Source organism: Protomyctophum parallelum (genome assembly GCF_964188405.1).
Source record: "Protomyctophum parallelum genome assembly, chromosome: 7".
NCBI lineage: Eukaryota > Metazoa > Chordata > Actinopteri > Myctophiformes > Myctophidae > Protomyctophum > Protomyctophum parallelum.
In genome coordinates, this window is record NC_139705.1 from 28599258 (window position 1) to 28624598 (window position 25341).

A 25341-nucleotide genomic window follows, 5' to 3' on the forward strand; every position below is an offset into this window, starting at 1 on the left:
TCTTTGAAATGTTCATAGTTTTAGAAATACAGTGCTTTCACAATGGGGCTCAATGGCAGCTATTGGCACGTCAAAAAATCAATTTCACCTAGAAACTCCATTCACACTTTTTATTATTCAGCTTACTGTGGAGGTTATGTCGATATCATACGAGACTAGACAACATAATAAGTGTGGTCGTTTCCTGGATTTAATCATTTAAGCCCTGTTTCTACAGTCCCTGTTTCTATACAGTTTGTATATTGGCTATTTTTCTATTATTACATACATTTTAATTTATGATAATTATAATAATGCGATATTATCATTACCATATCATATTATCATCACAGTATCGATAAAGGTATTTGGTCAGAATAATATATTAGATTTTGTCCATGCCAGCCAGCCTTACTCCAGCTAGATAAATAGGGGACTCCCCCAAAATAATCATATTTGAATTGGGGACTCCCCAAACATATTTGAACTGACAAGCACTTGGAATTGGCAATTTTAAAATAGGGCTTGATAGGTGATTCATAACATTTGTACATTTGTGTCCCACAGAGATACCAAATGTATCCATTTCTCGTTTGGGAACCTCCGGTCATAAATTGCTCCCTCTAAATATCGTCTCAGCTCTAAGGAAGTCAACACTTTTGAAAATATATATTGCAGACATAAATTAAGTAAAACATAGAAAACATACATATGAAGTAAAAATTATAGTATTATTATAAACTATACATTTTGCTCATTGCTTCTCATTCTGACCATCGAATTACCATGGATTACTTTCACTCTTTATAGACACCCAACTCTTTTGTAGGACTCCCCCAAAAAAAGAATATAAACATTTAAATTACAAACAAGTGCTTCTTAGAGCCCAAACCACACCAATGGGTCACCATGCAACTCCTCGCAACAGTCAGTTGCATGGTGACCCATTGGTGTGGTTTGGGACGTTGAATTGACCAGTTGAATCGCTTGGGTCGATGTGGGTCGACGTGCAACAGGACATTTCACACCGCTGGGACGAACACTAAAACCGTCTCCACCCTTTGGTGTGGTTTGGGCTTTAAAAGTATTTGTAGGATTTTCAAAGCCGTTTAATGTTTGCCTGCTATGCCAACATGTGGTTTCATTCATTCTGCCTGCTATGCCAACATGTAGTTTAATTCATTCTGTTTGCCTGCTATGCCAACATGTAGTTTCATTAATTCTTCCTGCTATGCCAACATGTAGTTTAATTCATTCCGTTTGCCTGCTATGCCAACATGTAGTTTAATTAATTCTGCCTGCTATGCCAACATGTAGTTTCATTCATTCTGCCTGCTATGCCAACATGTGGTTTCATTAATTCTTCCTGCTATGCCAACATGTAGTTTAATTCATTCCGTTTGCCTGCTATGCCAACATGTAGTTTAATTCATTCTGCCTGCTATGCCAACATGTAGTTTCATTCATTCTGCCTGCTATGCCAACATGTAGTTTAATTCATTCTGTTTGCCTGCTATGCCAACATGTAGTTTCATTAATTCTTCCTGCTATGCCAACATGTAGTTTAATTCATTCTGTTTGCCTGCTATGCCAACATGTGGTTTCATTCATTCTTCCTGCTATGCCAACATGTAGTTTAATTAATTCCGTTTGCCTGCTATGCCAACATGTAGTTTAATTCATTCTGCCTGCTATGCCAACATGTAGTTTCATTCATTCTGCCTGCTATGCCAACATGTAGTTTAATTCATTCCGTTTGCCTGCTATGCCAACATGTAGTTTCATTCATTCTGCCTGCTATGCCAACATGTAGTTTAATTCATTCCGTTTGCCTGCTATGCCAACATGTAGTTTAATTAATTCTGCCTGCTATGCCAACATGTAGTTTAATTCATTCCGTTTGCCTGCTATGCCAACATGTAGTTTAATTAATTCTGCCTGCTATGCCAACATGTAGTTTCATTCATTCTGCCTGCTATGCCAACATGTGGTTTCATTCATTCTGCCTGCTATGCCAACATGTAGTTTCATTCATTCTGCCTGCTATGCCAACATGTAGTTTAATTCATTCCGTTTGCCTATGCCAACATGTATTTTAATTAATTCTGCCTGCTATGCCAAAGTGTAGTTTCATTCATTCCAACGTGTTTGGCGTTTGGCCAAAAGTGAATTAAATATGATCTCTGCTGATAAGCAGCTCCTCTTGAATCATCCACAACCATCAACATGATAACCTGATACATAAAGTTATAGTCGCACCAAATATTATATCAATTACTTTTCAGAACAATCAAATAATCGAGAAGCACACACCGGTATATATTTTTGTATATCAACAAACAATAATCCAATGTATTTTATTATTATTACCGTATTATTCTTAATAATGTACTAAATTGATTAGTCTGACCAAGCTGTTTAAAACTTGCACTACGTGCAAAAATAGCAAAACGAAAAACAGTCAAACTAAAATATAACCAGACAGTGTCTGCCCTGAAACTGGGAGGCTGGGGTTCGATCGGGTCAAACCAAACACTGTAAAAAAAATGGGACCCAATGCCTCTCTGCTTGGAACTCAGCATCAGTGGGCTGAATCGGGGGGTCAAACCACTAATCAAATGATTCCTGAGCAGCTGCACAGCTGCAGCTCTCCGCTCCTTGGCTGCAGCTCTCCGCTCCTTGGCTGCAGCTCTCCGCTCCTTGGCTGCAGCTCTCCGCTCCTTGGCTGCAGCTCTCCGCTCCTTGGCTGCAGCTCTCCGCTCCTTGGCTGCAGCTCACCGCTCCTTGGCTGCAGCTCAATGCTCCAAGAGATGGGTCAAATGCAGAGAACAAATTTCACTGCGGTAACGTGTGTGACTTTCAACGTGACACTGATCTACACACTGATGTCAGCCTGACAGCATTGCTACGTGTCAATCCACACTGTCTGCCAACAATATGGCAGAAAAAGAAAAGAATAATATTAATTAAATTGATTAACTGGCGCACACCTACATGAGTCGATGAGAAAAATCAGGGGCAAAAACAAAACATCTGTATAACCGGGCTGGAGGATAACTTTAAGGATGGAATATAGGAGGGCACTATAGCGGCTATTTTGTCTAAAATGTTAAGACAATGGTCTTAAGTAACATAGGCGGTACGTCATTATCAGACTATTGGTATCCTTCAACTTCTTGTTTTGCCCTAAATTACAGGTAGGTTTGTAGCAATTGTAGAAATATTAGACCTCAATGTTGAATGTTTAAGCGAGTTCTAATCATGTATACTTTACTTTAAAACATTTTCCAAATATCTTATTTATTTAAATGTAGTTTTTTTTACATTTTGGACAAAATAGCCAATTTTACATGGAGTTGCTGGACGTCCCAGGCACCCACTTCCATCCATCCCTCCATTTTCCACCACGCGGGGGGCATATTAACCAAACTAAACAGCAACGTCGGCTGGTTGGTTCAGCACTCCAGGTCGATGTTAGCCAGCAGCGTCTCCAGCGCCTCTAGCTTCTGATTGGCCTCCTCGATGGCGCTGTAGGTCTGCACGTCGCTGGCGATGTGGAAGCGGATGTCGTCCACCAGCGGGATGGAGTCCGTCTTGTGGCGGTTCTCCACAGACGCAGCGTCCTCACGGATCATCTCCGCAAACTCTGGGTTGTCCACCAGCTGTAGGGGGGGAGTGGCGGGGAGGGAGGGAGAGAGAGAGGGAAATTCAAGATGTCTATTAGTTTTTTCCATCCACAAGCAGCATCAGGAAAAAACAACTCAATTTTTCTCCTAGTTAAAAGACAGTATAGATTCATAAAAGATAGAATTTTATGCAGACATAGCATTTTATATAGACAGCACTACACTAGCAATTTATGTAGTCATAGCACTCTAAAGTATATAGTATATATTATAGTTTCATTATATTAGATATTCAACTGTTACGTTCTTACCTTCATGATAACTACTTTTTATGTATGTGATGTAATGTATTGCCATGCTTTTTGTTCTTGCTTAATGTAAGTCGCTCTGGATTAAGTCTGCTAAATGCCTATATTGTAAATTGTAAAATTGTAAACAGAAAAGTCCTCTCGGATTGTATTAAACGTCGTCAAACTCACCAAAATTTCAGCTGTACAAAAAGCTTGAATTATCCTCTTTCTATCTGCAAAGAGTTTGTTTCAAAAACAAATCCACCGTAGACATGTTATGAGCTACTGTATGTCAACAAATTTGTTGACAGAGTTTGGACTTGATCGTTATCAGTAAAGAAATATCCTGCTGCTTCCTGCATTATGTACATTGGAAACAGGTGGTACGCACGCTCAGTCAGCTCGGCAGTGGCGTGCACAGATAGACACTAGGGGGTGCCCTTGCCATCTGGACAGCAATGTGCAATGTCACAGCAAAAGTGTTTTTTGTACAGTGTACAGTATGTGGACCATGGTGACATTGATCAATTCTTTTTTTTTTTTTTTTTAAGATATTTTTTGCGGCTTACGCCTTTTATTGATTTTTTAAGGGACAGATAGTAGGCTGACAGGAAACGGGAGAGAGATGGGGGGATGACATGCGGTAAAGGCCGTGTCGGGTTCGGGAGTCGAACCCGCGGCACACCGCGACTGGATCACCAGTCCGGTGCCCAGACCGTTACGCTACGGCCTGGGCCCATTGATCAATTCTTGATAAAAAAATGCTTCTAATATATTATTTATGCCCCAAAATCTATAAATCTCACAATATTAACCCATTCTGACCGGGCACCCATTTTGGTGTCAGCATCATGTTATGCTTTAGCTATTTAAAAATAGCAGATCTACAAGCTCGTATCGCACAACCGAGTGGCGCGATACGAGCTTGTAGGTCTGCTATTTTTTTTTAAATCGAAGAGCGACTGACATTTTTAGAATCTGATCTCAGGTCAGAATGGGTTAAGGCAACCGGACGGTTCCACGTGCTGCACAAGGTGCCCTTTTTTCACTTGAGCACCCTCTAAATGTCTGCATGCCACTGCAGCTCGGTGACTAAAACAATGTCGACTACCTTTTTTCACTGACGAAAACTAAGTGGAAACTAAATGAAAACAAATAAAAACTAGACTAAAATGTTAGGAAGGGACTAGTGGACAAGACATCCAGTATAAGTCATTATACACTTGGTTGCATGTTTCATAGCAGATCTACAAGCTCACAATGTGTCGCACTGTGACCGTTGTGAGCTTGTAGATCGGCTATTTTCAGCAAGTGAAAAATCACTCATTACGACGGCAACAAGACACATTTTAGTTGACTAAAATCTTATGATATTTAGTCGAGTAAAACTATACTAACAGTAAAACATTCCAGGTGACTAAAGTGTGACTAAAGCTAAGCTACCACTAGGGATCAGCGTTGCATAGCGTCTCACTTTAAAGGTATATTCAGTGATTTCACTCAAAAAACCTTAGGTTTCGTTTTTGGCTGTGGGACCCAGCCTTTCGTCCAATCAGGATAGAGAGTCAAAAACGAAACCTACGGTTTTTTGACCCCCAGGGGTTAAGTGGGGACAGGGAGCAACTCCTTATATGGCCAGCACACTCTATAGTAGGGAGGATTATCACAACAAAACAAAAAAATAAGTGATATTTGAATTAAGTGAAATCACTGAATATACCTTTAAGTCAATTCAATTCATTTGAATGATAACAAAAACAATAAAGAAGTTGGTGTTGTGTTGTTTATAGATCAATATTCCTAAACTTTTAATTATATGTCTCCCCGCCGGGACCCAAACTACAAGCAGATCTACAAGATCACAACACGTAATAAAATCATTAATCTCAATCATTTATTAGTCGCCAACTTAACTCATTCAGGACGGGAACCCCTTTTGGTGTATTAAGGATTATGTTATACTTTAGCTATTGAAAAAGAGCAGATCTACAAGCTCATACAAGCTTGTAGATGCTGCTATTATTATTTATTTTTTTAATTGTGAAAATGTGGTGCAAATCTTTGAATATTCTTTCAGAGTGAAAGTTTTTAACTAAAATATTTGCTTCTGGGGGAACAACATATTTTCAGAAGGGGGTTCGGCGGGCAATTACATATCAGTACTTGACATGAAATAGCTTGAGAACCACTGATATAGAAACATTGTTTTTTTTTCAGATTGTTTTAGAATCGGGTGTAAATGGGTTATATGTGTGATCGTGACAGCAGGCCAGCTGGTTATTAAAGGACCAAGCAGTCCTGAAAGGACTTGGTCCTATATTGTTTTTATAATTACAATTATAAGTAGGCCTATTAATTATTAGCTGTGAAAATGTCACAGATCACAGAAGTGGATCTTTGTGGCCATGTCTCCAAAACGGGTGGGTCAAACTGACATGTCAATTGTAAGCTACTGCTGCTTTCATATGACATGAAAAGGAAAATTAAAAAAATCCACAATGGCTGCGTTTACGTGGACAATATTTCTTAATTCAGAATTCATTCATTCCCGAACAGAGGCCACTTTTCCACCAAAATAACTTTGGTTCTAGAACTGGTTCCGTTCTAGATTCTTGGAACCGTTTTTTGGTTCCAGTTCCGAACCAACGTTTAGGGTTCTGAACAGAGCATGTGAGGGGAAGGGAGGACAAAGGGTTAGGGTTCTGAGCAGAGCATATGAGGGGAGGACAAAGGGTTAGGGTTCTGAGCAGAGCATGTGAGGGGAGGACAAAGGGTTAGGGTTCTGAGCAGAGCATGTGAGGGGAGGACAAAGGGTTAGGGTTCTGAGCAGAGCATGTGAGGGGAGGGGAGGACAAAGGGTTAGGGTTCTGAGCAGAGCATGTGAGGGGAGGGGAGGACAAAGGGTTAGGGTTCTGAGCAGAGCATGTGAGGGGAGGGGAGGACAAAGGGTTAGGGTTCTGAACAGAGCATGTGAGGGGAGGACAAAGGGTTAGGGTTCTGAGCAGAGCATGTGAGGGGAGGGCAAAGCCGCTCCTCGCTCCAGAGGGCTGTTGTGCTGCTCGCCCTTTCGCTCACATTGCTCACCTTCATTTGTACAGCGGTCGCTCCGCACTCCGCTCAGTGGAATATGTGTCCATGCAAACGCAGCCAATGACAGTCCCTCTAATTAAAGTAGTCACAAAATGTGTAATTGTGACAGCGCTCCCTACTGGTTTATAATAGATTTACCCCTCTCCATGACCATGGCCATGAACTCTAAGGGTTATATATTTACCCTCACTGGTCCTCTAAAGGTTATATATTTACCCTCACTGGTCCTCTATGGGTTATATATTTACCCTCACTGGTCCTCTAAGGGTTATATATTTACCCTCACTGGTCCTCTATGGGTTATATATTTACCCTCACTGGTCCTCTAAGGGTTATATATTTACCCTCACTGGTCCTCTAAGGGTTATACATTTACCCTCACTGGTCCTGTAAGGGTTATACATTTACCCTCACTGGTCCTCTAAGGGTTATATATTTACCCTCACTGGTCCTCTAAGGGTTATATATTTACCCTCACTGGTCCTCTATGGGTTATATATTTACCCTCACTGGTCCTCTAAGGGTTATATATTTACCCTCACTGGTCCTGTAATGGTTATATATTTACCCTCACTGGTACTCTAAGGGTTATATATTTACCCTCACTGGTCCTGTAAGGGTTATATATTTACCTTCACTGGTCCTGTAAGGGTTATATATTTACCCTCACTGGTCCTCTAAGGGTTATATATTTACCCTCACTGGTCCTCTAAGGGTTATATATTTACCCTCACTGGTCCTCTAAGGGTTATATATTTACCTTCACTGGTCCTCTAAGGGTTATATATTTACCCTCACTGGTCCTCTAAGGGTTATATATTTACCCTCACTGGTCCTGTAAGGGTTATATATTTACCCTCACTGGTCCTCTAAGGGTTATATATTTACCCTCACTGGTCCTCTAAGGGTTATATATTTACCCTCACTGGTCCTCTAAGGGTTATATATTTACCCTCACTGGTCCTCTAAGGGTTATATATTTACCCTCAGTGGTCCTCTAAGGATTATATATTTATCCTCACTGGTCCTCTGAGGGTTATATATTTACCCTCTCAATGATCTTGGCCATGAACTCGGTGCACTGGTCCTCAAGGCGCGACAGCAGGAACAGCTTGGCGGTCTTCCAGATGCTCAGAACGTTGTCCTGACAGATGGTCGTGGCCAGGGTCCTCCCACACAGACGCTTCAGGCCAGGCAGGAGGTACATGTCTGCCATGCAGAGGACGTCCAACACGTTGTCTGGAGTCAACTGGAGAAAAATAACAACACAGCACGTCAAACACGTTGTCTGGAGTTAACACATGTGTTGATTAAACTGCCGTGTTTCAAGCCTCCCTGCTAGGTTTAAAGTTACCTTTGAACAGCCACTGCACCGAACACTGAGTTGGTTAAAGTTACCTTTGAACAGCCACTGCACCGACCGCTGAGTTGGTTAAAGTTACCTTTGAACAGCCACTGCACCGACCGCTGAGTTGGTTAAAGTTACCTTTGAACAGCCACTGCACCGACTGCTGAGTTGGTTAAAGTTACCTTTGAACAGCCACTGCACCGACCGCTGAGTTGGTTAAAGTTACCTTTGAACAGCCACTGCACCGAACACTGAGTTGGTTAAAGTTACCTTTGAACAGCCACTGCACCGAACACTGAGTTGGTTAAAGTTACCTTTGAACAGCCACTGCACCGACCGCTGAGTTGGTTAAAGTTACCTTTGAACAGCCACTGCACCGATTTTCACGATTTAAAAAAAATAGCAGATCTACAAGGTCGTAGCGCGGCCCTCTGTGCCTCGCTATGAGCTTTTCAATAGGTAAAGTATAAAAATGCTTAAAACACCAAAAGGGGTTCCCGTCCAGAATGGGTTCAACACTAACCTCTGTGTTGTCACTGTAGATGTGGTAGACCAGTGTTTCCCCAAACGTCAAGGACCCCTAAATCAACATGTATTAGTCTGCGGAGCCCCATTTGAAAGGGACCCCCATAAGAGAAGATTTGTATGACGGTTCTAGCAGTGATTAATTTCACTTTAATTTCAAGGACCCCCAGTTCGACATGCATTAGGTTACGGACCCCCCATTTAATGGCTTTTAAAAAAATCTCTGGGACCCACAATTTATATTGTTAAAACCAATGTTAATTTAACTCAGAGAGTGTGTACAAATGGAACCAATGTTTGGTTCCATTTTCTCTGAGGTACCCATAAGGGCCATTTGGTTCCTAACTATCATTCAGGGGACCCCCTGGAACTCCTCTCCTAGAAATGATTAGATGTTAACATTTAATAACACCCTTTATAAAAGTACAGCCATTTCCTGTGAAATTATCTCATCTGTCAGTCGACAGTTGACAAGTCATGTAAGTTTGCTCCTTACTCGAGTAAAAACGCTCATACTTCTGAATTCTTGTCGTCCCTCATTAATGTATTGTCCTTCTAAGCATGTACAGATTCCCTTTGACACTCCCGGCCTAAAGGGACCCCTCTTTGGGGACCGTGGTAAATCGAGTATTTAAACCCTCACCTCTGTGTCATCGCTGTAGAGGTAATACAGGATGCAGGTGAACACCTGGTGTGAGATGTTGTGCAGGGTGAGGACCAGCGTGCTGGGCTGACTGGCCAGCGTCTCTCCCTCACTGAAGTGGTCCTCCAGCAGCGCCTTGAAGTAGTCGCTGCGGCCGCAGAAAAACGCCTGGACGTGCAGGGACACACACATGCACGTGCATTCACACACACCCGCGCGCACATGCACACGCACACACACACACACACACACACAAACACACAAAGTTTAAAAAAAATCACACACCTGTGTGAAGTGAGGGGCGCTCTTATCATCGTACATCATCATGACTTAACATGCCGATATGCTCGTCCGCATATGTCGTACATTATCCATTAATTATCAATGGGAATTGCACTTTGTGCAAGACGGAAATCTACACTAATAGCTGAATATAGGAGGGACTAGCACCCTAGTCCATGAATTCAAATCTCCATGGGGTAAGTAATCAATAGAAAAAGTCATTTTTGGGTGAACTAATTGACCTATAGATAAGCCCCTCCCCAAACTGCTATGGTCCAACCACAGCTAAGCATAACATGGGTTAGACAAACCTCTCCACCAATAGTTTTCCTATATGATAAAACATTGTTTAATAAAAGAAATGCCACGCACATATTTTTCCAGTGCATGTGGCAGGCCTTGTTGACAGATTTGGAAGAAATTTTGAAGGTCTGGTTCCAAGAATGAACCACTATTTAATGTTAAAAATCCATGCTATTTACATTGGAATGAATGAGCCCGGCTGGAAAGTGTCCAAGTGGGAGTGTCTAAGTGGTAGAGGGTGGGGCTTTGCTAAAGGTGACTCATCCCCAAAATGTAGAGTGGTCGGTAGAGCAGCCAGAGTTTTGCTCAAGGACACGTCGACACTGAAGTTGGAGTGTCCTTGAGCAAGGCATCCTATTGGTTCACCGATCTGAAAGCCTGGGTACAGAGGCTACATCAAAGTAAAAGCCTGGGTACAGAGGCTACATCAAAATAAAAGCCTGGGTACCGAGGCTACATCAAAATGAAAGCCTGGGTACCGAGCCTTACCTTGTGACACAGGAAGTTGTAGCCGTCCACTCTGAAGCAGATGTCGTGGTAACTTGGGAAGTTGTCGATTCCATCGAAGGGAAGCTCACCGAATCCCACCTGGAGACAAATCCACACGAGAGCACAATAGTGTTACTACTGACATCAAACTCTGATTTTGTTAGTCATAGTCTTTAATCATAGTCATAGTCTTTAATCTAGCTAGTCTAGTCGACTAAATATACAGTTGATTTTGTCTGGGAAAAGTTGATTTTGTTGAGGAAAAATATATAAGTTGTGGTTGCATGCTGTAAATAGCCGTAGTGACCATGTAGATCTGCTATTTTCAGAGCACAACACCCGAGCGCAACCAAACAAAACGTTCTACTGGATCTCTTTTCCACTAGTCTCTCCCTAACATTAAAGTCTAGTTTTCAGTGTTGACGGAAATGACAATATATTTAGTTTTCCTTCAGTGATAAAGGTAGTCGATGAACATTTTTCGTTATAGTTTTAGTCAACGAAATGAATAGCCATGATAAAATGTAGTGAAAATTAAAAAATAAAACATCGAGCCACGCTAATTAAGAAGGAGCATGTTGTTTATCTGTCTACCTTCTTCTAGACCAGTGGTTCTCAATCACCTTGGTTCCAGGACTCTCTCCAACAGAACCCAGGCTATCAAGGTTGGAGATGTTAAATCCAACTTCTTAGATGTAAAAAAAGGGAGTCCCCCAAGGATCCATACTTAAACCCATGTTATTTAACATTTATATTAACAAAATATCAAAGAATATTATGAACTGTAAAACTCATTTCTATGTGGATGACACAATTATTTATACCTCTGCTCCATCCAGTAGCCAAGCTATAGCTAACCTTCAGGCTGCTTTTAATATTATTCAGCGAGCACTAGCGGGTCTTAAGCTCTCCCTAAATGTAGGCAACACAAAATATATGTTGTTTTCAAATACAACAAGAATGGAAACAGGGGACCCCATATACTGGCTCTGAGGGGGGCACAAATTGAGCGGGTCTCATCTTACAAGTACCTAGGGATCTAGCTAGATCAGGCTATCTTGGAGTCTGGCAGTCCAGACTACTCCTGATCGTATTGAATAACTGCTAGCTTACATAATGTCTAGGACTGAAGTCTAAGACATACAGCCCCCTTCAGGGGTGTTGTGTCCTCCAAAGAGGATGATATGGTCTCCCACCATGCAATAGCACATCCAGTACTGAGATGATCCTTGGGCTCAACCTTCTTCCAGGAGAAGAACTCTGGACTGAATTTCCACAGATCATTGGAGTAGTCATCAGGAATGTACATCTCTCCATTGTAGGTAAAGGCTTGATGAAAGAAGGGGCTTTCTGGAAGAGGCTGTGCAGAAGGTTCTCACCCAGTGGTTGGTCTCTGTGTCAAACACTGTGACGATGCCATTGTTGTAGTGCCCAAATACAAACATCTTGGTCCCGATGATGGTAGCAAGGTGACTTGATGAAGAAGGTAATGGAGTTCCTCTGGTGTTAATTAAAGTCCAGACCATTGTGTTGGTGTCCAACTTGTAGGTGTCATTAGTGGTTACAGTCAGATGGGCGCCTGCTCCGTGGATAAACATGACCTTCCCCAAGACGCAGGCTGAGTTGTAGCTCCTCCCCTCTGGAACAGACCCAGAAACACTGGGTTTGGACCATTTGTGGGCGTCAACTTCAAATTCATAAAGCACGTTGTCGTGCTCCATCGTAGATGTAGACGATGTCTCCTAGTAGCACAGCTGTGTGGCCATGGCGCATGTAGGAAACCTCAACGGTGACGTTGTCCTCTTCCAGGCGTCACTGGAGGAAACTTTGTCCAGAGTAAAGACACTGTGTTGAAGAAGTACACATCGATAAGATGACCATGTGATCTGTCGATCGTGTCACCTCCAAAGGAGTACAACTTGTTGCCCACAGCAACAGCCCGTGCTTCGAATAATCTATTTTCCTTCTCAAAGTCTTCCCCGAGATGAACGATCCACCACAACATTTCTCACACCAGCAGCACTGTGGATTAAAGTGGATTCCCTCCGTTTCCTTCTATAACACAATGCAGTTCTACTGTGGATCAAACTGTATTCCTTCTGTAAAACAATGCATTTCTATTGTGCGTGCGACCAGTTATATGGGCTCAGCGGCACAAACATCATGGACAGTTTGGCCAATCAGTGAGGTTGAAGTCTGCTGTTCTCCCACATATGGGAAAGTGATCACCATTGCAAACCCCAGCCCAGGTCAGGGGTCAGTCGCCTATAGTTGTTTTGTGTCTTAATGAACCGAGAGCGGGTGGGGGCCGATACGTTGGTGGAAGGGGGGACGGACGACATATTGAAACCAATGACGGAGTGGTCAGAGACTCCCCCCCCCCTATAGGATTTATTTCAATGTTCGAAATGTTCACCCCAGATGACAAAACCAGATCAAGAGTATGGCCTAGTTTATGAGTTGGGTGGGCTGTAACATCACAATAATCAATTAGACTGAGGAAGTCTATAGCCGCTGCATTGCTGGGGCAGCAGGTGTGAACATTGTAGTCGCCTAGGAGGACGACTCTATCAAATGTAGGCATAATTAGGGAAAGTAGGTCTGAGAAGTCAGTGAGAAAAGAGTAATTTGGTTTGGGGGGACGGTAAACTAAGACGAAGAGAGTATGTTGTTTAGTGCAGAAGGCCAAATATTCAAAGGAGTCAAATTCTCCGCTACCTCGACTGGAGAGCCTGGAGTTCTGTAGATAGGAATAGGTTGGGGGGGGGGGGGGGGGGGGTGCTCGTTTAGAAGCTTAAAATCGTTTTTTAGCCAGGTCTCGTGAGCATTAGGATGTTGTAAAATGATTGCAGATGAATTGTTTCTCGTTAAGTGACCTGAGGTTCCAGAGAGCTAATTTGGCTTGGCGGGGGGCATAGTGTATTGATTTATTAGAAGGGAGGCGATGTGGAAAAATGAGATTGACCAAATTAACCCTGAGTAGTCCCCTTTTCTGTTGTAGGGGACTCTATTAGCAGTGAGATAGGTTGCTGACTTGACTCTGGGATGGGTTTTGGAATGGATTTTGTATGTGTGGGAACATGTGGCGTGTTCTAGTGTTAAAAAGGTGTACTTTACTTGTCTTCCGCAAGGGGGGGATAATCACACCAGGAGGAGCACATTGAGTTTTAATAGACGGGGGAGGGGTAGAAGAAGAGCAGCTCGGGGGAAGTGACGTGACGATTTAGAAGTTTTGGAACTTGACTCCCCACAGTCACCTATAGCAGTGCTTCTCAACCTGTAGGGTCGAGACACCCAGGGGGGTCCCAACGCAACAGTCGAGGACATTAACCCATTTAGGCCGAAATTTAAAAAATGCCTTTAAAATATTTTTCAATAGATAAAGTATAACATGATGCTTAAAACACCCAAAAGGGGTTTCCACCCAAAATGGCTTAATAGCTTACCACGAGATGTCTCGTGATTTGGCATAGATTTGGTCAACTCACTGGTTGCGGAAGAACGCCCTCTATTGTGAAAACTATACATGAATGGAGCTTAAGAGTCGGATTGTAAATGACGTATCCACATGTTTCCAGTGTCCCATGAGAAATCCGGTGCCGTCTCTATTCATATATACTCTAAAGGTGCATAACTTCCTCTAAAGCGGCCAGGTCTAAGTACGGATGTTTTTACATTGGCTATGTTCAACTAGCAGATCTACAAGCTCACAGCGACACGTTGTGAGGTTGTACATGTGTTATTTAAAAAAGAAAATATATATATATTGAGAATACATTGAAATATTTTTAATTTGATTTAAACATTTTAACACAAATCTTGTACGGGGGTCCCTGGGCTGGCACCACATTTTCCGGATGGACGTCCGTGGACATATTCATCTGGGGTTCCTTGACGTGTAGTGAATATATGTGTGAACCACTGGTTTAAACAACATCAGGAAACAAGCCCAAAAAACACAACCAGCTACTACCAAATAATTTATGTACAAGCGACTTACAGTAAAAACAAGCCAAAGGTCGTTTATTATAATAAGCAGACATGGCAACACTGGCTGAATAGTTAGTGTGGAGGAAGTGACGCACACACATACACACACAAGGAGCTCCAGAAGATTCCCGCCGAAAACAGGTAGATATACCGTGGACGTCAACGATGCTGCTGGACACTAAACCATAGAGTTCCGTGGGTCAGAGGGGTCAAATGTGAACCACAGTTGTGCTATATGGTAGAACTAAGGTCAACAACAAGAATGACGGTAGTGTATAATTGTAAGGCATAATCTACCGTATTTCCTTGCTTACGGACTTAACCCCTGGCCTACCGTTCCCGGAAAAAACGGATTATTGCTAAAAATACAAACCTGCCGTTCCCGGAAAAAACGGAATGACAATCAATATCAGTTATCGTGGGGTCAAAAGAGCAAAAATTTAAATTTTTTCGCTAATATCACTAATGTTGGATGTAATTTACCAAAAAATGGCCGATATCCGCGCGATCGTGCGCTATCGTGCGCTATCGTGCACGCGCGCCGTCTCTATGTGCGTCGCTGTAAAAAATGTGATATTTTGCGATCTTTTGGGGTTGATTTGAGGTTAATTTGACTTAGTTATGAAAAATATAGCATTAGCTTAGCAATCCGGACCAGCCAAGCTATTGACTAGGGTCAAAATACTACAGGATGTTGTTGATCGTTGAACCGGAAGTGACTTAGGAAGATTCGTCTATTTTGGCCAAAATCAGCATAATGGTGCTTTCCCGCCATCTGGTGGCAATTCGAGAGAATACACTGTTAAAAAGGCGTACTGTCCTTGTCTTCCGCAAGGGGGGGATAATCACACCAGGAGGAGCACATTGAGTTTTAATAGACGGGGGAGGGGTAGAAGAAGAGCAGCTCGGGGGAAGTGACGTGACGATTTAGAAGTTTTGGAACTTGACTCCCCACAGTCACCTATAGCAGTGCTTCTCAACCTGTAGGGTCGAGACACCCAGGGGGGTCCCAACGCAACAGTCGAGGACATTAACCCATTTAGGCCGAAATTAAAAAAATGCCTTTAAAATATTTTTCAATAGATAAAGTATAACATGATGCTTAAAACACCCAAAAGGGGTTTCCACCCAAAATGGCTTAATAGCTTACCACGAGATGTCTCGTGATTTGGCATAGATTTGGTCAACTCACTGGTTGCGGAAGAACGCCCTCTATTGTGAAAACTATACATGAATGGAGGTTAAGAGTCGGATTGTAAATGACGTATCCACATGTTTCCAGTGTCCCATGAGAAATCTGGTGCCGTCTCTATTCATATATACTCTAAAGGTGCATAACTTCCTCTAAAGCGGCCAGGTCTAAGTACGGATGTTTTTACATTGGCTATGTTCAACTAGCAGATCTACAAGCTCACAGCGACACGTTGTGAGGTTGTACATGTGTTATTTAAAAAAGAAAATATATATATATTGAGAATACATTGAAATATTTTTAATTTGATTTAAACATTTTAACACAAATCTTGTACGGGGGTCCCTGGGCTGGCACCACATTTTCCGGATGGACGTCCGTGGACATATTCATCTGGGGTTCCTTGACGTGTAGTGAATATATGTGTGAACCACTGGTTTAAACAACATTAGGAAACAAGCCCAAAAAACACAACCAGCAACTACCAATAATTTATGTACAAGCGACTTACAGTAAAAACAAGCCAAAGGTCGTTTATTATAATAAGCAGACATGGCAACACTGGCTGAATAGTTAGTGTGGAGGAAGTGACGCACACACATACACACACAAGGAGCTCCAGAAGATTCCCGCCGAAAACAGGTAGATATACCGTGGACGTCAACGATGCTGCTGGACACTAAACCATAGAGTTCCGTGGGTCAGAGGGGTCAAATGTGAACCACAGTTGTGCTATATGGTAGAACTAAGGTCAACAACAAGAATGACGGTAGTGTATAATTGTAAGGCATAATCTACCGTATTTCCTTGCTTACGGACTTAACCCCTGGCCTACCGTTCCCGGAAAAAACTGATTATTGCTAAAAATACAAACCTGCCGTTCCCGGAAAAAACGGAATGACAATCAATATCAGTTATCGCGGGGTCAAAAGAGCAAAAATTTATATTTTTTCGCTAATATCACTAATGCTGGATGTAATTTACCAAAAAACGGCCGAAATCCGCGTGATCGTGCGCTATCGTGCACGCGCGCCGTCTCTATGTGCGTCGCTGTAAATAATGTGATATTTTGCTTAGTTATGAAAAATATAGCATTAGCTTAGCAATCCGGACCAGCCAAGCTATTGACTAGGGTCAAAATACTACAGGATGTTGTTGATCGTTGAACCGGAAGTGACTTAGGAAGATTCGCCTATTTTGGCCAAAATCAGCATAATGGTGCTTTCCCGCCATCTGGTGGCAATTCGAGAGAATACAATATCAATGAAAAAAAAGAAGAAAAAAAACATCTTTTCAAACCACCAGATCTTTCTTGTATGTTAAAACGATGAATTAAAAATATGCCAATTTGTTACCCAAACAAAAAAATTGGGATTGGCAGTCCAAGGGTGCAAGGACATACCTTTTAAGAATGACCAATCAGAATCAAGCATTCAACCAAGCCGTGTAATTCAAAAAAGTCACACCCGTGTGAAGTGAGGGGCGCTAATATATTCAAGTCTAACTCATGTTGATTAGGTGATGTAATGGTGATATAAAACAAACGGTGCCAAAACAAACATTAAACGCCATTAACAATAAAGAGACAATAAGATGTAATGCGTTACATTATGACGTACATTTTCCATTCAATTGTCAATGGCGTTTACAAAACAAACATTGAACTAAAGACAAACATTAAACCTTTGTGTGTGTGTGTGTGTGTGTGTGTGTGTGTGTGTGTGAGTATTCTTTCTTACTCTTAGTTGCGCAGGAAGTGCACAATCTGCGAGCTGGGCGATCTCCTCTTGGAGCTGAGAGGTGTGAGGCTCCAGAGTCAACACCTTCACACAGGTTCCTGGTTTATTAGACACTGTTAGGAGGAGAAGAACAGAGTCAACACCTTCACACAGGTTCCTGGTTTATTAGACACTGTTAGGAGGAGAAGAACAGAGTCAACACCTTCACACAGGTTCCTGGTTTATTAGACACTGTTAGGAGGAGAATAACAGAGCCAACACCTTCACACAGGTTCCTGGTTTATTAGACACTGTTAGGAGGAGAATAACAGAGCCAACACCTTCACACAGGTTCCTGGTTTATTAGACACTGTTAGGAGGAGAAGAACAGAGTCAACACCTTCACACAGGTTCCTGGTTTATTAGACACTGTTAGGAGGAGAATAACGGAGTCAACACCTTCACACAGGTTCCTGGTTTATTAAACACTGTTAGGAGGAGAAGAACAGAGTCAACACCTTCACACAGGTTCCTGGTTTATTAGACACTGTTAGGAGGAGAAGAAAAGAGTCAACACCTTCACACAGGTTCCTGGTTTATTAGACACTGTTAGGAGGAGAAGAAAAGAGTCAACACCTTCACACAGGTTCCTGGTTTATTAGACACTGTTAGGAGGAGAAGAAAAGAGTCAACACCTTCACACAGGTTCCTGGTTTATTAGACACTGCTAGGCCTCACTCACACTATTGAGACAGCCGTCTTGTCCGTGTCTTGTCCGTGTTTAATGGCCGCTCCAATGAATTTCCAATGGAAGTCACATGGTTTGACAATCAAAACAAGACTATCTTGTCAAACCATGTGACTTCCATTGGAAATGCATTGGAGCGGCCATTAAACACAGACAAGATACAAGAGACGGACAAGACAGCTGTCTCAATAGTGTGTGAATGAGCCCTTGGGAGGAGAACAGAGTCAACACCTTCACACACGTTCCTGTTTTATTAGACACTGTTAGGAGGAGAACCGATGAAATAAAGGAAAATAAATTCTCAAGACTGAAAATGTAATGATGTTTTAAGGCCAGCTGAAAAGAAAATGACATTTCTGAGACCATTCATGTTTCTGGAAGACGCTTCTATAATTGTATTCTATTGCTAGTTTGATCACGTCAAATACTCTTTCACCTTAGAATAAGCGAAAATAGCCGAACTATTCGAGTCAACACCGTCACACACGTTCCTGGTTTATTGGACACTAAGAGAATACAAGTGGTTAGACTGTGTGTGTGTGTGTGTGTGTGTGTGTGTGTGTGTGTGTGTGTGTGTGTGTGTGCGTGCTGGACGTACCAAACTCGTACACCTGTTTACACTTGATCTCCAGCTCCTCGATGAGCTCGCCCATCTTGCACTGCTTGGCCAGCCGTTTGCAGTCCTCCACCAGGCTCACGTCAATGTCCATCCGTCCTGCAAACAAAACAAACTGGACTTTAAAGTACCATAACTGTACCGCCTTTGAACCCATTAAGACCTGATGCCGATTCTACAGAAGAGTACTAAATAATTAGTTCTCACACTGTTCCGTAATTCAAAATGATTAAAAACAAAAAAACATTTAAAATACTTTAAACCATTTAGTCATCTGTGTCACCTTAGCGTTTAACCTCTTTAACAATTATTATTTTAAACTTTACAACTCCACGTTTGGGAGGGCCTGACGTCACGTTTGATGACGTAAGATTCACCGAAGCTCGGCTTAAGAGCTGATGACACATTGCGAGGTCGTCAGTCCTAAGAGAGAGAGAAACCGAGAGAAAGACGAATGAAGGAGAAGACCTTAAAATTATTATTTCATCAGTAGTCACACATAATCGATCGTACAACGGCTGTTCGAGTTCTTACTGGATTATATATATTCCCGGTTTTGAAGTCGTGTAATATTTGCTCACTGCTTCACTTTTATTCTCATTGTGAAGAGATGGCATCCGCCAGCAGTCTCCTGTCTGAAGAGCACTTCCTGTGTTCCATCTGTATGGATTAGGGTTGGGTGACGATACGAATACATCGTCAATCGCGAATATACGAATCCAATCGTCTAATATTTTTATTAGGCGATTTCTCGGGACGATTTAGCCCAGATAACCTGTAAAGTGTGAGCAACATGTGAATCAATTTGGCCCAGCAAAGTAGTAACAGCGGCCGGGTGGAAATCCGTCCCGTTATAATGGTATACTCCCACAGTCCCCGCACTCAGCACTGTCAGCAGCCAGCATCGGGCACCGCGGCACGGCACTTACGGCAGCCGCCAGCCAGAGTAAAGGCTGGGAGCCGAGGGAGGCTGTAGCCTACATGTTGTTTAAGCTCCGGAGTCCAGACCCATGCAGTTTAATAATATACAGTCACAACAGAATGCACACTGCTGTCTCGTGTCTCATGACAATCCCAATGCGCCACCCGTGAGTGGCGGGGGGGAAAATAAAATAACTGTCTACTAGTGTTAGTGTATAGGCACGGGGATCATTCATTAGCTTAGCGTGTAGCCAATACTGGATGCAACCCACTGATTGAACTTCATCTCCGCCTGTAATCTAAGTTATTTTTATTGACAACGTGAACTAACCCCGACAACAGCACTGCAAAAATAGACAGATCTCAACGCGTAGCGAACGGCACTGCAAAAACAGGCAGGACGCGATGCCTTGAGAGCCTGTGTGGATCAGCCCGGCCGCAGCAGCTTGTGGGCTCCGCTGCTCCGCTCCGAGCCTCCGACGACCGGTGCGGGGAGGGAAGGGAGCAAGTTACCCTGGCTGCGCAGCTGCGCTGCAGTCTGCAGAAACAGACTGATCTACAAGCTCTCAACGCCTAGCGAACGGAGCTGCGAAAACAGGCAGGACGTGGCGCCTTGAGAGCTTGTAGATCTGGCTTTTTTGCGACCTGCAATGAGCTGTTCTCACTTTACTTTTATGACACAAATACATCGTCAATCGGCGAATATTGGTCAGACGATTGGCGGTTGAAAAAGATTGGCATATCGCCCAATCTTAGTATGGATGTGTTCACTGATCCAGTCGCCACTCCGTGTGGACACAACTACTGCAAAGCCTGTATCACACGTTACTGGGACACTAGTGATGTGTGCAAGTGTCCACTGTGTGCAAAGATCTTCAATAAGAGACCAGAAGTATCTGTCAATACTTTTATTTCTGAGATGGTTCATCAGTTCAGGAGTCACAAGTTGAAAGAAGAATATGAAGCAAAGACACAGTCTGAAATCCAGCAGATGATCCAGGAGAGACGAGTGAAGATTCAGGAGGTCAAACGCTCAGTAGAGCTCAGCAGGAAAGATGCAGATACAGTGATAGCAGACAGTGTGCAGGTCTTCACCGCTCTGATCAGCTGTATTGAGAGAAGCCAGGCTAAGCTCATTGGTGTGATTAAAGAGAAGCAGAAAACAACAGAGAAAAAAGCTGAAGTCTTCATTGAAGATCTGCAACAGGAAATCACTCAGTTGGAGAAGAGAAGCTCTGAGCTGAATCAGCTCTCACACACTGACGACCACCTCCTCCAGTACTTCACCTCCATCAACACAGGGTGGAGACCCACCAAGGACTGGACAAAGGTCAATGTTCATCAGTCTTCACATGTGGGGACCGTGATAACAGCTGTGTCTCTGCTGGAGAAGACACTCAGTCTACAGATGAAGAAGCAGCTGTTACTCCAGGACCTGGCTAAGATATGTATGCACTTCATTTAGCGGAGAATATCTTAACTGTTCTTGGAAAATATGACCACTGCGAACAACTTTGGAACTGTGAAGAATTCTCTATCCGGGGCGAAATACCCGGAAATGACCACACCAGACAGCTACTTCAAACATGGCTCCATCTTCTAAACTGATTTCCTGAGATGCTCAAAATGTTCAGAATACTCATGTTTTAATACCATATGCACACGGCGGTCATCTTTCCACAAGTTAATGGCAGAGTGGAAACTAGCCGCAATTTGCCCTTGACCGCCCATACATCCAAACAGACAAAGTCCTATCTAATTGTATTAAATTACATCAACATTGCAGCTGTACGAAAAGCTTGAATGATGCTCTATCTGCAAAGTTTTTGTTTCATAAAAATCCACCATAACCATGTTATGAGCTACTTTATGTCAATAAATTCCTTACAGGTGACTTTTTTCCAAGTGTTGAAGTTTGGAAGCACTCCCTTTCAGTAACACAACATCCAGCTGCCTCCTGCATTATGTGTAAATTCAAAACAGGTGGTACACAGGTCCGTTGAGTGATTATGCAATGAGCACTTCCAAACTCCAATACTTAGAAAAAAAAACACCTGCAGAAGATATTCTATTGAAGATAGAAAGAGGATAATTAAACTTAAAGCTCTTCGTAAAGCTGCAATGTTGGTGAGTTTGACATAATTTAATACTATTAGATAGGACATTGTCTGTTTGGATGTATGGGCCCAACAATTATGGCCCGGCCCAAACGTACCCTAACTGGGTCGGCCCGAGGCTCGGCCCAACCCTAAAAATTACCATAATGTTAAGCCTGAAGCCCGACAAAAGCCTGGCAGAAAAGAAAGAAAGAAAAAAAAAAACAGCACTAAATGGCGGCGCGGCGGCGGCGTGTTTCAGTGTGAAAGTGAGAACGGAGATCAACGGACTTATCGAAATAAAGGATGTATGTAACTCACGTTAGAATAGGCTATTAATGTTACATTTCCAATCATTCTAATGGATTCCATACAGTGGTGGTGGTGACTGGTGAGTAAACAAGAATAGCAGCTGCAGCTCCCTCCCTTAGTTTCCTCTGAAGTGAAGTTGCTTTACGTTTAGCGTTTAAGTTATATATCACCATGGATCATTTGGTGACGTTGATTAATAATTATAGGTTTTATTCATCGCAGCCAGCTGGGTTAATGAGACTCAGTGCAACATGACGAAAACGTGATGCTCACGCTTCAGCTATATCATGTGATAATCCGATTGATTTTATAAAACATTTAAGCATATGGCAACTTGGCAAATTAACTGGTGGTTAGTAGCTCGTTTGGTGCGCAAACCAGAGGGAAACCAGCAGTAGCAAGCAAGTCTCACACCGTTCACTGTTCTCTCTACTGTACTGCCTGAGCACAGTGCAGGACTGCACTGCGGCTCTGGCCTCGTACACACATGCCGGACGGACATGATCTGTTCCGTCTGTGTTTCATGGCCGCTTCAGGCTCAATGCTTTTCCAATGGAAGTCACGTGGTTTGATATGTGTGTACGGTGCCATGTCATTAGTCAGAAGGTTAATTGTTCCGAAATTACTATCCCTATCTCTAACCCTAACCTAAACATAACCGCAAGCATGGGAGCAGTTCATGTTCGCCAACCTTAATGCATGTTCGGACTAATGGGACTTCGGATCTATGGGCAGTTCCCGTGTGTACGAGGTCTCCGAGTCTGAAATGCCAGTGCGATGCATGTGCATATGGTCTATTGAGTATTCTGAAAAAAAATTCACAGTTACCAAGTTGTTCGCAGCGGTCATATTAGCCAAGAACAGTTGATATATTCTCCGCTAAATTAAGTGCATACATATCGGCCCAGGCGGTGGCGTAACCGTCTGGGCACCCGACTGGTAATCCAGTCGCAGTGTGCCGCGGGTTCGACTCCCGAGCCCAACACGGCCTTTACTGCATGTCTTCCCCCATCTCTCTCCCCCGTTTCCTGTCAGCCTACTGTCTGTCCCTTCAAAAAAACAATAAAAAGGCGTAAGCCGCAAAATAATATCTTAAAAGAAAAGTGCATACATATCTTAGCCAGGTCCTGGAGTATGTGTGATGTTGAGCTGAAACATTTCCAGAAATATGATGTGGATGTAACTCTGGACCCTGATACAGCACATCCCAAACTCATCCTGTCTGACGATGGAAAACAAGTGAGTCGTGGAAGCGTAAGGAGAATCTCCCAGACAACACAGAGAGATTCTCTAGATGTGTCAATGTTTTAGAACAAAGAACAAAGCTTCTCTTCAGGAAGGTTTTACTACGAGGTTCAGGTTGGAGGGAAGACTGACTGGATAATAGGAGTGGCCAGAGAGTCCATCAACAGGAAAGGTGTAAACATACTGAGTCCTAACAATGGTTTCTGGACTTTAGCGTTGAGGAATGTAAATGAGTACTGGGCTGCTGCTGGCCCTGCTGTCCTCCTCCCTGTAAGAGAGGAGCTCCAGAAAGTGGGAGTGTTTGTGGATTATGAGGAGGGTCTGGTCTCCTTTTATGATGTGGAGACCAGAGTAAATCTCTACTCTTTCACTGGCTGCACCTTCACTGCAATGCATTCCGTAAACTTCCGTTTGTCGTCATTTGAAGCCTTCAAATAGGGACAAACCAATAGAAGTCTATGTAAGAGAGCCACCGTTGGACTGAAGCCCCATGAAGTGAACGGAGTAACTCTGTTTTACTCTATGGCTCTGTGCGGTGTAAAGCTTTGGGTACGAACATGTTCGTACTTAGCAGTAAAATATGGCCCCAAAATAATCATGTCCTCTGTGATGCCCTGTGGCAGCAAAAGACTGAGACAAGGTGCCGGCCCCTCACTTCACACAAGTGCGCAAAAGCCCCTCCAACGTCTGGCTTTTTGAAATTACGTCATTGGACTATAAGCCGCAGGTGTTTTAATGTTTCATTACCATATGTAAAGGTTTCCGCACGGTCGCCCTTTTCCATCCTGCGGCTGCCCCACTATTATACTGATTATATAAAAAGTATTATCATACTATAATTCAGTCAATGTCTGCATGAATGAATGTCTGAATGTCTGAATGAATGTCAGAAACACCGGCGTATCTCCTCATTGCCTGCACCAATCGCTCCCAGTTTTCATGGACCATAATTATATGGAGGTCTTAACGGAGCCATTTTTTCAATAACATTAATAATGAATTTATTAGTGAATAAAAACCCGTTTATTTGTCCGTGGTCTATCTCTGACCGAGCCACACTATTAGCACACATCTCTCCATGGCAAAAAAAAATGTGCACACTCCCAGAATCCAGCTAGGCTACATTTTACCGACGCAACTGTCATATTTACTGTACAGATATTGTTTTTACATCACCACACGATCCCACGGGCAAAGTTGCTGTGACGTCATAATCGTCACACTTCTCCACCAGCACAGAGGCCAGCCATCCACACCGTTTGCACACATCTCACCATGCACAGCAGCAACAGCTAGCCTGTCCACACATCAACCTTGAACCACTACTTTGCATTCATATTCATGTCATATTTACAGTACTACGGCCTTCACAGTGACCGGGATCCCCCTTTGCACAGACAGGCGATTGACGATTCAAACCACACACGGGTAAAAACAGCGCAGGCACCATTGTGGCAGACAGGCAGCTGTTACACACGGCGCATAGCCTACTAAGGTTATTTAACCACTTTGCAATGCAATGTTTGAACGTCAATTCGTAATTCATATTATAACTTCAAACCAAACGCGGGTGACACGCCTGGTCACTGACGACGCGCGTCGCGCAGTTACAGATCTCATCTTTCCTGCACCTAATGTGAAACATTGAACAACACGGCCACGATCACAACGGAATGATTATCTATCGGGGTGGCTCTGTTGGATCAGAACATATCAATAATTTAAGCCACCACTCGACGGAAGGGAAACACAGTGCAGGCACCATTGTGGCAGACAGAGACAGGCAGCTGTTAAGGCTCATACATAGTCTGGATTTACGGTGGTGGGGTGACCACCAAACTACAACATGACGTCACGAGCCGCGGTGAAGAGCAAACCACCGCCACCGCTCCAGCCCTTCTCTCTGTTTTTACTCACCACCGCTCAAC

The 25341-nt window shown here is 43.0% G+C and overlaps 1 protein-coding gene across 1 annotated transcript in view; it reads right to left on the bottom strand.

The window, feature by feature from the left end:
- Positions 1–2068: 2068 nt before the first annotated feature.
- Positions 2069–25341, bottom strand: part of abtb1 (ankyrin repeat and BTB (POZ) domain containing 1) — a 39403-nt gene continuing 16130 nt past the window's right edge. Inside the window, exons 7-12 of the mRNA XM_083769168.1 lie at positions 18822–18938; positions 17497–17609; positions 10576–10674; positions 9502–9669; positions 8034–8234; positions 2069–3641 (exon numbers count right to left, since the gene is read on the bottom strand). Coding sequence (XP_083625294.1) covers positions 3435–3641; positions 8034–8234; positions 9502–9669; positions 10576–10674; positions 17497–17609; positions 18822–18938 — 905 coding nt within the window. The 3' untranslated portion in view covers positions 2069–3434. The remainder of the gene's footprint in view (positions 3642–8033; positions 8235–9501; positions 9670–10575; positions 10675–17496; positions 17610–18821; positions 18939–25341) is intronic.